The sequence below is a fragment of the Triturus cristatus genome, chromosome 3_2, assembly GCF_964204655.1.
Source record: "Triturus cristatus chromosome 3_2, aTriCri1.1, whole genome shotgun sequence".
NCBI lineage: Eukaryota > Metazoa > Chordata > Amphibia > Caudata > Salamandridae > Triturus > Triturus cristatus.
Genome location: NC_140584.1, coordinates 1,097,228,767 through 1,097,243,921, shown reverse-complemented (window position 1 = coordinate 1,097,243,921; position 15,155 = coordinate 1,097,228,767). Strand labels below are relative to the sequence as shown.

General features: G+C 47.2%; 1 protein-coding gene across 3 annotated transcripts in view; it reads left to right on the top strand.

Moving 5' to 3' along the window:
- LOC146859198 (dehydrogenase/reductase SDR family member 4-like) overlaps window positions 1–15,155 on the top strand; it is a 256,188-nt gene that overhangs the window by 143,913 nt on the left and 97,120 nt on the right. For all 3 annotated transcript variants that reach the window (XM_085649877.1, XM_085649878.1, XM_085649879.1), the window contains exons 2-3: window positions 8,027–8,204; window positions 12,558–12,659. In XM_085649877.1, coding sequence (XP_085506003.1) covers window positions 8,027–8,204; window positions 12,558–12,659 — 280 coding nt within the window. The remainder of the gene's footprint in view (window positions 1–8,026; window positions 8,205–12,557; window positions 12,660–15,155) is intronic.

Here is a 15,155-nt window from a genome sequence, read left to right as displayed (position 1 = left end):
CTACTCACCCAGAGGGTCTCAAGGCGCTAGGGGAGGGGGGTCCGCTACTGCCCGAACAGCCAGGTCTTGAGTTGCTTCCTGAAGGCGAGGTGGTCCTGGGTCAGGCGGAGGTGGGTCGGGAGGGAGTTCCACGTCCTGGCGGCGAGGAAGGAGAAGGCTCTTCCCCCTGTGGTGGCTCTTCGGATGCGGGGGACGGTGGCGAGGGCGTGGCCGGTCGATCGAAGCTGGCGTTTGGGAGCGTAGAAGTTGAGGCGGCTGTTGAGGTATCCTGGGCCTTGGTTGTGTAGGGCTTTGTGTGCGTGGGTGAGGAGACGGAAGGTGATTCTCTTGGTGACCGGGAGCCAGTGCAGGTCTCTCAGGTGTCCGGAGATGTGGCTGCGACGGTGGATGTCCAGGATGAGTCGTGCTGAGGCGTTCTGGATCCGCTGAAGTCTTTTCTGGAGTTTGGCGGTGGTTCCGGCGTAGAGGGAGTTGCCGTAGTCCAGACGGCTGGTGACGAGGGCCTGGGTGACCGTCTTCCTGGTCTCGGTGGGGATCCACCGGAAGATCTTTCGTAGCATGCGCAGGATGTTGAAGCACGACGAGGAGACGGCGTTGACTTGTCTGGTCATGGAGAGGGTGGAGTCCAGGATGAAGCCCAGGTTGCGTGCGTGGTCTGTTGGTTTGGGTGCGCTGCCTAGGGCGGGGAGCCACCAGGAGTCGTTCCAGGCGGAGGGTGAGGATCCCAGGATGAGGACTTCCGTCTTGTCCGAGTTCAGTTTCAGGCGGCTGTTCTTCATCCATTCGGCTACCTCTTTCATCCCTTCGTGGAGGTTGGCTCTGGCGGTGGCGGGGTCGTTGGTGAGGGAGAGAATCAGCTGGGTGTCGTCGGCGTAGGAGATGATGTTGAGGTTGTGCTGGCGTGCGATGTCTGCGAGGGGGCTCATGTACACGTTGAAGAGGGTTGGACTGAGCGAGGAGCCTTGAGGAACGCCGCAGATGACTTTGGTGGCTTCAGATCTGAACGGGGGAGGCGGACTCTCTGTGTCCTTCCGGCAAGGAAGGAGATGATCCACTCCAGTGCCTTCTCCTGGATTCCGACGTTGCTGAGTCGCTGCACTAGTGTACGGTGACAGACAGTGTCGAAGGCCGCGGAGAGGTCTAGGAGGATGAGGGCCGCTGTTTCTCCGTTGTCAAGCAGAGCTCGGATGTCATCGGTGGCTGCGATCAGGGCGGTCTCGGTGCTGTGGTTGGCCCGGAAGCGAGAGGTCGAGGGATCCGTTCATCTCGAGGAAGGCGGACAGCTGCTTGTTGACGGTCTTCTCGATGACTTTTGCAGGAAACGGGAGCAGCGAGATGGGGCGGTAGTTCTTGAGGTCGGTGGGGTCGGCTGATGGCTTCTTTAGTAGAGCGCTGAGTTCGGCGTGCTTCCAGCTCTCCGGGAAGGTAGCGGTGTCGAAGGAGGTGTTGATGATGTCCCGCAGGTGGGGTGCGATGACAGCGTCGGCCTTGTTGAAGACGTGGTGAGGGCAGGGGTCGGTAGGAGATCCGGAGTGGATGGAGTTCATCGTGCGGACGGTGTCTTCGGTGCTGATCGGGGTCCAGGCGCGGAGGGTGGTGGTGGGGGGCGGTGGTTCGGTCGTGGCGTGCGTCGGTTGAGTGCTGAAGCTGTTGTGTATGTCCGCGATCTTGTTGTGGAAGTAGGAGGCGAGGGAGTTGCAGAGGTCTCGTGAAGAGGTGATGTCGTTGTTACCGGCGTTGGGGTTGGAGAGCTCTTTGACGATGTTGAAGAGTTCCTTGCTGTTGTGTGCGTTGTTGTCCAATCGTTCCTTGAATGCGGTTTTCTTGGTGGCGTGGATGAGTTGGTGGTGTTTTCGGGTGGCGAGCTTGAGGGCAGTCATGTTGTCCGGTGTTGGGTCTCTGCGCCAGGTTCTCTCGAGGGCTCGGCAGTTCTTCTTGGAGCTCTTGAGTTCGTCGGTGAACCATGGGGCTTTCTTGCTACCGGGTCTGCTAGTCAGGGTCTTCCGAGGGGCGAGGTCGTCTGCGCAGTCGCTGATCCACTTCGTGAGGTTGGTGGCCGCTTGGCTGGGGTTCGTTGCGCTGGTGGGTGGGTTCTTGCTCAGGGCAGTCGTGAGCTGGTTGGCTGTGATCTTGTTCCAGCTTCTGCGTGCAACCTGTTGCTGGTGGTGGTGGATCGTGGTCCTTCTGAAGCTGAAGTGGACGCAGCTGTGGTCCGTCCAGTGGAGTCCGGTGGCGTGGCTGAAGGCGATGTCCTTGCTGGATGAGAAGACGGGGTCGAGTGTGTGTCCGGCATAGTGGGTGGGGGTGGTGACCAGCTGTTTGAGTCCGAGGTTGGCGAGGTTGTCCAGCAGGGTGGTGGTGTTGCGGTCGTTGTTGTTCTCCAGGTGGAAGTTGAGGTCCCCGAGGAGGATGTAGTCAGCGGAGGGGAGGGCGTGCGGGCTGATGAAGCCGGCGATGTCTTCGCTGAATTGTGTACGTGGTCCCGGGGGTCTGTAGATGAGGGTGCCTCTGAGGGTGGTCTTGGGGTTGATGTGGACCTGGAAGTGCAGGTGCTCGGCGGGTGCGAGGGTGTCGTCGGTGTTGGTCGTAATGCGGATGGTGTTCCTGTGGATGATGGCGATGCCTCCTCCGGTGTGGTTGATGCGGTCCCTTCGGATGATCTTGTAGCCGTCTGGGATGGCGATGGCAATGTCGGGCGTTGAGGAGGCGTTCATCCAGGTTTCCGTGAGGAAGGCGACGTCTGGGGTTGTGGTGTCGAGCAGGTTCCAGAGCTTGACGGCGTGTCTGTGGACGGAGCGGGTGTTGAGCAGGATGCATTTCAGGTGGCTGCTGCTGTTGCTCGTCTTGGTCTTGGTTGGTGCTGGAGTAGTGCAGGTCCGGATGCAGGTGAACTTGCAGGAGTTGCAGCAGAAGGGTCCGTGGGTGCGTCTCGGGGTGGCTCGGTAGCATCCTGGGCTTCGGCCGGCGTTGAGTGCGTTGAGGGTGGCGGCGTCGTACGTCCGGCGGGTGGGCTGGGGTCTGCGGGGGCCAGGGGTCCTGGCGCTGGGCGCGGTCCAGGCGCGGACGGGCGTAGACGGGCTTACCTTTGGCGCACCTTCGGCGCTCAATCGGTGCTCCCGCTGCGCGCGTCCACTGCGCGGTCGCTCTGGGGGCGTCATAAGAGGGGGACGGGAGGGCGGGTCAGCTGGGCTGGGCGAGCGGGGCGGCCAATGGGCCGGTGGTGGGCGGGGCCGCAGGGGGCCCGCGGCGGGAAAAAGTGTCGAGCGGGCGGCTCAGCTGTGGCTGGGCCGCTCAGGGGGCTGGGGGGGCGATGGTGGCGGCGGCAAAGAGGCTGGCAAGGAGGCTGGCTGGCGTAGGCAGGAGCAGGAGGCGGTGGGAGCAAGGGGGTGACCCGGCCTTGTGAGAGGCACAGCGGTCACTCCCGAGTGCACCTGGCTGTCCCCTTAAGAAGGGGGACGGGAGGGCGGGTCAGCTGGGCTGGGCGAGCGGGGCGGCCAATGGGCCGGTGGTGGGCGGGGCCGCAGGGGGCCCGCGGCGGGAAAAAGTGGCGAGCGGGCGGCTCAGCTGTGGCTGGGCCGCTCGGGGGGCTGGGGGGGCGACGGTGGCGGCGGCAAGGAGGCTGGCAAGGAGGCTGGCTGGCGTAGGCAGGAGCAGGAGGCGGTGGGAGCAAGGGGGTGACCCGGCCTTGTGAGAGGCACAGCTTAGCCTTTGTTGTTGTTCCTCGGGCTGCAAAAGGCGAATTGAATTCACCAATAATGCATTTGCCACTTATTGGAAACTTGCAAAGTTAATGAAGAACCTGGCTTAATGTTGCCACACAACGAGCGGTGCCTTAGGTGGTTCAAGTTGAGAGTATGTGTGGAGAACAGGTATTCAAACTACAAAGCTTTTCTGCTTATTTTTTTATAGGCAAAGTTTGTGGACTGTGGACATGATGTGCCCAAATACTAAAATATGATCGGTCACAATGCAAATGTTAAGATATTTTCAAATGCTTAGACTAATAATACCGATATTGTGTTTTTGGAAGTGCACAGATGTATATTTGAAATATCGGCACATTTTTCTTAGTTTCTTTCCATCTTAGTTTCTCGGACAGCCCAGTGCGAGGCACCTTTTACTCTATGACAGCAGCAAACCGTGAACATTATTTATTACACAGTTTATATTACACGCCAACAGGTATTTAATCATTGAATTCTGCTAGAGCGCTTCATGCAGTATTGCTTTCCTGTAGTTGTAGCATGTCACCTATTTATTTAAACAGCGAGGTCACATTTCTTCTTTGACCATCATATTCCCACCGCATCTGATTTTTCCATGATGAGGAAGTACATGTGGAAATACCCTGGTAGGCTGGAGGACAGTGTGCTGCTCTCACTGGATGAATTATCTGGGGAATTGTCAGTCCAACATTCATGTCGAGGGAGCGTTGCACCGTTTCCTTGCAGACACATATCTTATGGCGAGTGTAAAGTCTCCAGGTAATAGTGCACAAGACCTACATGACATAAGAGAGAGCAGAGATTGAGAAGGATTCCAAGGGCACCAACATAAGGAGCCTCAGGGTACCAGAGAGTGAAAATAAGCTTATAAGTCCTACCTCGGACCCTGGGATGGCTTTTCTACTGAGAATTTGGGGAAAAGAAAACATGGGAAGCCTTTGCTGTTACAAACAGGCATTTTTTACACAGAGTACTACTTGAAATGTATTCATATTTTCTGCACTTTTTAAAACAATGTTGTTTCTTGCATGAAAACAAAATTAATTTAAGGAAATAGTGTCATCATATTGATGTACAGCACCGCACAGTCAATGAATGTATTTATTGTATAGTTAAAACCATTTCAAGTGTATCAGTGTGTTCAAAAGTTAATATGGGCAAATGATAACATCAGCATACGCAAAGATTGTCCTCTATAGCTCATAAAAATTGGCAATTTCTTAAATGATAAATAGTTCAATCGTATTGCTTTATTAACCTTCCTGCTTCCTCAAATTTGCTTGAAAAGGCACCATTTGTCCACTCTTTTTTCAAAATTTGTTTAGTCTCGCTCGTGCAGTACGTCAATAATTTTACACCTCACCACTTTCAAATGTCACCAGCCACCACTGCCGACAGACATATCTTCCCATATTTCCAGATTCCGCTCAGTGTGCTCATCCATTTGCACAGCTCGCAAATGTCTATCCTCAGCCACACCATATTCTTGTAAGTCAAGTCAAAAAATACTTTTATTGATTCTTTAAAAATCGTAAAAGGATGGCAAACCATCATAAAATGCTAATACTAAATATTAAATAAACATATATATGTATACATATTTTAAAGAAGGCCTTAAAAATCATAACCGCAGTTGAAAAGTCAGCCAACAGGTTGTGTGTTAACTACTTGGCTTAAAGCAATTTTTTCCAGATCTTTTGCTGCTATTTTCAAGAATTTTATGGCGCTACAGGAGAGAGGAATCGTGAGCCCTCTGAGACACCTGATGACCGCAGCTCTACATGTTCTGATCTGTTCATTCCTTAAAATCTCCCGAAGAATGGATTTGCAAGTTTTTAGTAAAAAAGGGCATATACATAGTAAATGTAGTAGTGGCTCCTCCCCTTGACAACAAAGGCGACATTCCTTCGATGGCCATATGGATTTACATTGCGGGGTTAAATCCTTTGAGGTGAATGATCCCAGTCGTAGCAACTTCAGGTAGTGCTTTTTATGGTAAGAAAGATGTTCAGTCAAATACCGTTACGGTTTTAGCCTCTGATAGGCCTGTATCACGGCCCAGGCGTGTTTTTTTTGTGCAAAATAATTGTTATCAGTTAATAGGGAGATCCGCTTAATTGCGGCATTACCACGTTTTTTAATCCAGAATATGTTGCTGGTATTGACCAGACCTCCTCTAGCTGTAATGCCGACAAGGATTCCTGCAGGATTGTCATCGTTGAGTTAGCTTGTCGTGCTTGACTTTCAAGCTCTACCCAACAACGGTGGGCTTGAGTGTTATCTTCTGCCTCCCTCATTCTCCAGTAGTACTTCACTAAGGCACCTTGTCTGGCCATGATTTGATTTTGTAGTCCGAATTCTAAACGGATTTGGTCTTGTAAGATATGTAACGGTATTGAGAACAATCTTTTGAAAAATATAGATTGAGCTGTATTTAAGGTGGTGGCATCTTTGGTGTTCAGGTTTTCTGAGCCATACGAGATGGAGGGTAAAAATTGTGCGGTAATCACTTGTAGCAGGTGACTAGTGGAGCAACCTATGAGCTTTTTTTTCAGGATTTTAAAGGCGAACAACAGTTGTTTCGCTTTTATGCATCCTTGTTCCACGTATTGCTTAAAGTTGCGCTTGCTGTCTAGCAAGAAGCCTAGATATTTGTAGGAGGCAACGCGGGCCAATGGTTGTTCACCCAATTTCCAGGAGAAGGTGTGCCTGTACAATGTTTTATTATGTTTTGAAAAACGCATGACTTTGGTCTTTTGATGGTTAATCGTAAGTTGGTTTAAGGTAGTATAGGCTCCTAGTCCCGTAATCAGTTTCTGCAGGCCAGCTGGTGTTTGTGCTAGCAACACGATGTCGTCTGCGTACTGAAGGCACGGTGTCGGTATTTTGCCCATATTCTTGTAAGTACGTCAGCCATTTACTGCCGGGCTGCGGGCTGCATCCAGTGCCTTGCCACCCTCCGTTTGGCCAGTACTAGTCTCAAAAGTGCAAACTTATGGTGTAATTGGACCCCACGTTTAGGTGTTGCAAGCATCCCCAATAGGCAGTGTTCAACGGATGACTCCACTAACACCTGTGTGACTCTCCGTATTATGCTCAAGACCTCCTCCTAGCTTGAATCCAGTGGCAAAGTGAGCAAGGGACCCACATCTGGGATTACCCTGACACTTAGGGCAAACATAGCAAACACAGTAAGATGATGGACAGAGTGCTGAAACTTTTCAGACACTTATCCCCAGTCACAGATCTGGGTTTAATCCATTGTAGTTCGCTCACTAAGCCATCCCAGTTTGGACCCAGCCATATGCAAATCAGTCTTGACCCTGTTCCTCCTGGGAACAGTCCAGCCCAAACTGCCAGGCCAGGTCTTTCCTGGACTGGAGACAATCATCCTGGGACCAGTTTTGGGATTTCACCCTTCATCAGCCAGGCTAGCTTGAATCCAGTGGCAAAGTGAGCAAGGGACCCACGTCTCTGTGCATACCCTGGCCACTTAGGGCGAACATAGTAAACAAAGTAAGATGATGGACAGAGTGCTGAAACTGGGGTGAGCAGAAGAATGATGATGGATTGAACCCAGATCTAATAGTGACGGGGATGAGTGTCTGAAAAGTTTCAGTTCTCCGTCCATCATCTTATTGTGTTTGGTTTATAAAGTTGTTTCACCCAGGACAGAAACACAAGTCCAAACCCCAAGTGCTGTAAATGTTACTCCTCCTTCGGATCCCGTTCAGTACCAAGGCCAGCCAACTCACCTCCACAGCTGGACTCCCTGGGCAACGTAACAAAGTCACGACTGTTAAAACTTGATCTAGGGATCTGCATAACCTTATCCACAATAGGGTCCGTTTGAACGCACCCTGCAAGTGACCAAGTGTCACCTCGGTTTTCCCCCTTTCGTTACAATGGGACCAGTTTGACAGATAAAGTACATCTATTTTTGAACGGTTTAAAAATCCACAGCTCTGGTTACATGTATGACGCAGAGTTCGTTTTGGTGTCTATATTTATATAAAAATACACCCTATTTTTATAAATTGGTTTCTGATTTCTTTTGAGTTGTCTCAATTACATATACACCATAATGTTACTGTAAAATGCTTATCACATGTTCCTTGAGTAATGCCTGACTGCTCTTTGCCACACTAACAGGATGGAGCTAAGGGCTATTGTTGTTGAATCCAAGGATCATCCACTGTGTATTTTGAGAATATTTCTTTGTAAGGCCTCCGAACTATACCACATAATATTTCAACTTGCAACAGGCATGTAGGTAACAGTACCTAATTGGCCTCTTCTAGGATTGGGCTGGCAATTGCCAGGCGGCTAGCACAGGACGGTGCACATGTGGTGGTGAGCAGCCGTAAGAAGGTAAACGTGGAACGGGCAGTGGAGGAGCTGAAGGCTGAGAACCTGAGTGTGGTGGGAGTAGTATGCCATGTGGGGAAGGAGGAAGACCAACACAGGCTGGTAACCAGAGTAAGTGATACCCACACAGCCCTTGCATATCTGAGCCCTCCTTACATACTTGGTGAACCTAGGTAGAAGTTTCAGACCACCCTCTCATGGGTCCTGAGAACACAAATTCCATAGTGATTCGTGTTTATAATTGTCTTAGCCCTTATATCCCCCTGAAAGGATCTTAGCCTAATCTTAACACGAGTACCCCTGAGATTCCCATATGTGAAGAATCTAGACAAAGATCATTTCTGGAGGCATAGGAGCCATGTTCACAAAACTCGTTTTTGGCACAGTCCTAAAGAGTAGTTCCAGCAATGCCAATGTTTAGTGTTCTCAGCTGGGATTTTGCAGACCACACATCTTATGCCACAATGAAAGGACTGCACCCCCCCCCCAGATCCATGAACCCCACACAGAGCAACCACACTTGTATTTCCTCGATCTCTAGAGTGTTGATGGTTTGTGCACTTTCCATACACTGAAAAAAGGACTTGTGCAGTAATTCAACTTATCAGTAGCAAAGTTTGTCTTATGGAAGTGCCATTCTGGTATGAAAGCCTACAATAATTGTAGAGAAAACCTTCCTATAATTTACTTATTACTGTCTAGTAAGTAGTGATATCACTACTCTACTGTATTTAAAATGACATAGCGACTTTACTGTAAATAGTTATTGCAATTGAGTTGTGATATCACAATGCTTGCAGCCACAGCTACAAGACAATATGAAAGGCATAAAACTCAACAAATTTATAAATGGTATTTAAACAATTAAAAGATCACCTAGATTTGCAGCTTATGTATTCCTACCTATTTTAGTTTTAATTTCACTTTATTAACTGCTAAGGTGACATTTTGGTACGTTCCTTACAAGAAAGCAGGATCCTATCTTCCGGTTATAAAAACATACAAACTACAGCAGCTTCTGATATAGTCAATTAAACTGCTTAAAATATATTTTGCGAGCTCTATATGAAATAATCATTTAATAGTTTTTTTACTATAGTATTGAATACCCAACAAAACTTAATTTGTGGTGGTGGTGGTCTTAAAGTAGTTTTGTTAAAGATTTAAGACCACAGCATCAGCCTCCCCATAACCATTAACAATTTCAGTTGGATCACTTCCTGTGCTGACTCCCTGGCTTCCTCAAACACAGCAATACAAGAAGATCCAGTCCCCAGGCCAGCTGGTACACAGAGGAACTCAAACTGAAACAGCACCACTGCAAACAAATGGAATCCAAATGAAGAATATGTCAGGACAATGCAAAAAGTAGCACATTCAGATCCACCCAAAGACGCTTCCACCAAATAATCTAGACAACCAAATTCGATACTCAGGTGGACCGCATCTACAACAGCATCAACAGAGGCAAAGCAATCTTCACCATTGTGAAAGATTTTACCTCACCAACGGCTGCTTTCAACTTGATCATCCCCTTGAAAACCATCTTTCTAAATTCATCAGCAGCAAAACCACTACCATTTAGAGCAACTTCAAGCTGCTACTAGACCCAACAGATCTTGCCAAACACGTTCCGATCTTATCCAAAGAACTAATGCTAACCACCTGGCTCGTCATCACTCCAGAAGAAACTGTCACCATCATGAAGTGCATCCACTCAGGGACCCCACCAGACCCGTCCCCCAACCTCATTTACTCCAGAGGTCTGCAACCCATCAGCGCCATTCTCCTACCCATTCTGACACCCCCCACCTCTTCCTCGAGCATCCAAGATGCTTGGAAACTCGCAACTGTCCTCCCTTTGCTGAAGAAACCCTCTGTGGACCCTTCAATGCTCGCCAGCTACAAACCAATCTCCTGACTACTGTTCTCTGCTAAGGTCTAAGAAAAAAATCATCAACAGACACACCACGAACACCTTAACAACTACCAGCTCCTCAATACATCTCAGTCTGGTTTCAGATTCAACCACTGCACGGACACGCCGCCACAGGTGACATCCATATGACTCTGTACAGAGAAGATGCAGTGGCCCTCATCCTCAAAGACCTTGCTGCAGCATTTGACATAATCTCCCACCTGATCCTTCCTGACTAGAAGGACCCAGTCAGTTAGCCTGGCATCGTACACCTGGACACTGTCAATCTCATCTGCGGCATTCCACGAGGGTTCTCCCTGAGCCCAACCCTCTTCAATGCTTACATGATTGCTCTAGCCAGCATCATTCCCTCTCCCTACATCAATGTACACTCCTACGCAGATGACATGCAAATCATTCTTTCCCTCACAGACAAAACACCCAGTATCAGGCTCAAGTTCTATGCCTGCATGATCAAAATCACCCACTTGCTGAAGACCAACTGTCTAAATCTGAACACGAACAAGACCAAAATCATGGTCTTCCTGAAGAGCATCTCACCGTGTGATTCAACTTGATGATGAGCAGAGCTAAGACCTACACCCACCACCAACAGCCGTGCCAAGAACCTTGCAATCATCACCGACAACAAACTCAAAGTCAATGCCCTCACAAACTCATGCTTCCATACTTTCCATGATTTTCAAAAGGCTCTCGATCAACACCCACTATTGGTCACAAGCGAGCTGGACTACAAGAATACCCTCTATGCCAGGGATCAACCAAAAACTCATCAAAAGGCTAAAGACCATTCAGAACTCAGTAGACAGAATGACCCTAACTCCCACGCCTCACTCACATCACATCACACCTGAAGGAACGCCATTCACTACAACTTCACAAGCAAACACAATTCAAACTGCCTAACACCAGCTCATCCTACCTCTTTAAACACAATTGTTTTCACAAACCTTAGAGACCCCTCAGCTCGTCCAGACTCCTACTTGCACACATCCTTTGCATACCAGGTTGGGTGGTCGCGCCTTCTCCTACATCGCTCCTAAAGCATGGAACGCCCTGATGCTACACATAAGAGCCTCTTTCTCACTTCTTGGATTCCACAAAAAGCTGAAGACTTGGCTTTTTGAGTAGTCCCACTAGGCTAGACTCACACCTGCTCAGTGTCAAGATATCCTCCCAGGTGATAGTGCGCACTGCAAATCTGCTTGACATAACATAGCCTTTCTTTTTAAAGACATCCATGGTGAAAGTAGCGATCGTGGTAATATCCCTTTGTTGACTTACTGTGCTTGCCCAGGTTCCACTCGGGGATACAGTGTTGCTCTGTACATTTGGGAAAGCAGTTAAAGCTAGAATGTGGACATCAATAGTCTTCCAATAATAGAATTTGACCTAAAATGGAAACAAAAGATTCACACATTGCCCTGAAATTCTATTAAATGCATACAATAATGTATATATTATTGAGAATTACTGTTCATAATTTGAAACTCCCAGATGCAGAAACTCAAAACATGTGAGTATATCAACAGGTAGCAGTAACAACAAAGTGCTACATTCGTGGATGAAGTAGCAGCTCAGTCCCTTAAGCAGCACTCTTCACATGTTCAAGCAATCTGTGCACCAGTGGGTAATATAACAGATCGATACTGTTTACATATGAATTTGAGAAATGGGATGCACCAGGCTAAGATAATAAATGTGATATTGCATATGCCACTGTTTATTAAAAAATTTCAATTATTCCATCTTTTATTTCCAGTGCCTTCTCTGCTTCTCAATTTCAGTAATTCTCTATTTTTTTGCCTCTTGTTTCTATATCTCATTCACTATTAGTCTTCTCTATCTTCTTTGTTCTCCTTCTGACTCCTAATTCTGAATGTTACTTTGTTTCTCGAAACATAATCTTGTTCTCTTTATTACTTTTCAGCATCTCTTCTTTCTCAAAAAATACCTTCTTGGTCTCTGTGTTCTAGTGCCCATTCTATCTTCTCTCTCGCTCTTTCACCGTTCCTAAATATTGTCCTAGCTTTCTCTCTCGCTTATCCATTTACTTTTAGATTTCAGTCTTTCATACTCCAGCTTTATGCTACCATCTTCTATGTTTCTCCTCTTTCTTAATCTATCTTTAACCACCGATTGTTAAAAGCTTGGAAAACACTGGAAAAACCTCTGAGGTGAGGTATTTGCTGGGTACTGTAAATACCTCCTTTTCTTTAATTCGGACTCTGGAAATAAGACATAACATGCAGATTCAGGAATGATCACAACGAAATTTGCATGTTTTTATCTTTTACCACACATTTCCCCCCAATAATTTTCAGAAGGTTTGACGTACTGAAATCTATCAGATCTGAATAAGGTAGGGATTACTATTCTAAATTGTACTTTAATTATCGGACCTCACTGTTTTCCACTGACAATATCGACCATCTGATACTGCCCTGACCAAAACCTCGAACCATGAAGTGAATACTCTTGATTGCATGTCTTACTATTTCGGTGCTCTCTCTCTTTGTTGTCAGGCTCTGGAGTGGCAAGGCGGAATAGACTACATGATTTCCAATGCCGCAGTCAATCCATTTGTAGGAAATATCTTGGACTCAACAGCTGAAATTTGGAACAAGGTAAGGCGGCGTCATCTACAGAAGATAGTAAATTGTGGGAAGTCAAGGGCAGACATGGTCGTCATCTATTACACACCAGTTAGCGGTCAATAGTATAAAAGCAGTACTTGGCTATCCAGCCCAGAGAAACTATGATGCTTCAGCACATGTCCTGGTCATGCCCTGGTCAAGTGGTGGCACTGGAAAAGCAGTACTTCACGGTTCCTCCTATGAAAGAAGGCGCTGAAGCCTGAAATAATCTTTTGCTTGAACTACACCAACAACCAGGTTGTCTCACGTTTAGAAGGAAGTAAAAACCCTTGGGGGCTGATTCACAGAACTAACTTAAGACAAAATCCTAAATTTACTACTTTTGGTATTTACAGAAGTTAGAATTTTGTCTTAAGTTTGTCTTAAGACAAACTTAAGACAGACTTAAGACAAAATCCTAACTTAAGTCTGTCTTAAGTCTGTCTTAAGTCTGTCTTAAGTTTGTCTTAAGTCTCTCTTAAGTCTGTCTTAAGTCTGTCTTAAGTTTGCCTTAAGACAAACTTAAGACAAAATCCTAACTTCTGTGAATACCAAAAGCAGTAAGTTTAGGATTTTGTCTTAAGTTAGTTCTGTGAATCGGGCGCTTGCTCTTTACTCTGTAAATTACTCGGTCTGTCCCCCCATAAGTTTTAGGCCTTATGTTCCCTAAGTAGCACCAGCTACTCATTAACCATGTTGGTTCAGCAGCATCCCCAACCCAGATCAACAGGTGCAACTTGAAGAAAAATACTTGGTTCATGTTACCTTGGCAACATTCCCCTCCACCATCAGTTAAGGTCACTATGGGCCCGATTCACAGAACTAACTTAAGACAAAATCCTAAACTTACTCATTTCGGTATTCACAGAAGTTAGGAGTCCTAACTTTAGGACTCCTAAATGCCTTCTGTGAATACCGAAAGCCTTAAAATTAGGATTTTTCTCAGTTTAGTAGTAGTATAGTTAGGACTCCTAACTTTAGGACTCCTAAATGCCTTCTATGAATACCGAAAGTCTTAAAATAAGGATTTTTCTCAATTTAGTAGTAGGAAATTTAGGACTCCTAACTTTAGGACTCCTAAATGCCTTCTGTGAATACCGAAAGCCTTAAAATTAGGATTTTTCTCAGTTTAGTAGTAGTAAAGTTAGGAGTCCTAACTTTATTTATTTATTTATTTATTTTGGCATTTATAAAGCGCGAACGAATACCCGTAGGCGTCTCGGCGCTAGACTGAACGACTGACTCTCCACAGCATTGAGAAGGACCCGGGGAATTACTGGTTAAACAACCAAGTTTTCAGGCTCTTTCGAAACTGCAATAATGATTTGCTTGATCTGATATGCTGAGGAAGCATATTCCAGATCTTGGGAGCTGCTACCGTAAAGCGGCGGTCACCCCATGAGACAGTTTTAGAACGTGGGACCATTAGATTATTAAGACTCGAGGATCTGAGTTGTTTAGGTGGTCTATAGAATTTAAGTTGGTCCTTGAGAGGACGTGGACCTTGGTCGTGTAGGGTTTTATAAAGTATACAAAGAGATTTAAAAGTGATCCTATTCTTAATCGTCAACCAGTGGAGTGTCTTGATGGTGTCCGAAATGGGTGAAAACTTGGGTGATCTTGTCAGGAGGCGTGCTGCCGCGTTCTGAATGGTTTGTAGTTTTTTTATAACTCTGGTTTGACCATTAAGAAAAAGCGAGTTGCAGTAGTCCAAAGAGGAAAGGACCAAGGAGGTTACCAGTGTTTTGGCAGCTACATCGGGAAGAACTGGCATGATTTTCCTTATCATTTTTAACTTGTAATGAGCAGTAGCTGCTACTTTGTTGGCGTGTGCCATAAAGTTTAGATGATCATCAAAAATAATTCCCAGGTTCCTAACCTTGGAGGTCGGGTTGGGTGGAGTACCGAACTCGGGGGGCCACCAAGGAACAGGCCATCTCGGGGAGAGGGGTCCAAAAATGACCACCTCCGTTTTGTCGGAGTTGAGCTTTAGGCAGTTCCCTGCCATCCACTCTCCTATCTGGTTCATGGTATTTTGAAAGCGTTCCGCCACTTCCGTTCCTTTATCTTTAATGGCCAATACGAGTTGTGTATCGTCAGCATAAGAAGTTAGGCTCATCCCAGATGCCTTTATTATACTTGCAAGGTCCGACACATAGATATTAAATAGCGTCGGACTCAGGGATGAGCCTTGGGGAACCCCACACGGGAGCGACAGCTTAGCTGACTGATATGGTCCCAGTGTGACCACCTGAGTTCTATCGGCAAGAAAAGACGCGATCAACTCTCTGGCTAGATGGTCAATGCCTTTCTTCCCGATACGGTCGACCAAGATCTTGTGGTCGACCGTATCAAAAGCCGCCGAGAGGTCCAGCAGTACAAGCAGCGCTGTCATGCTCTGATCACGGGTGGTTCTAATATCATCCGCTGCCTTGAGAAGAGCTGTTTCAGTGCCGTGGAATTTACGAAAACCGTACTGTGTGTCAT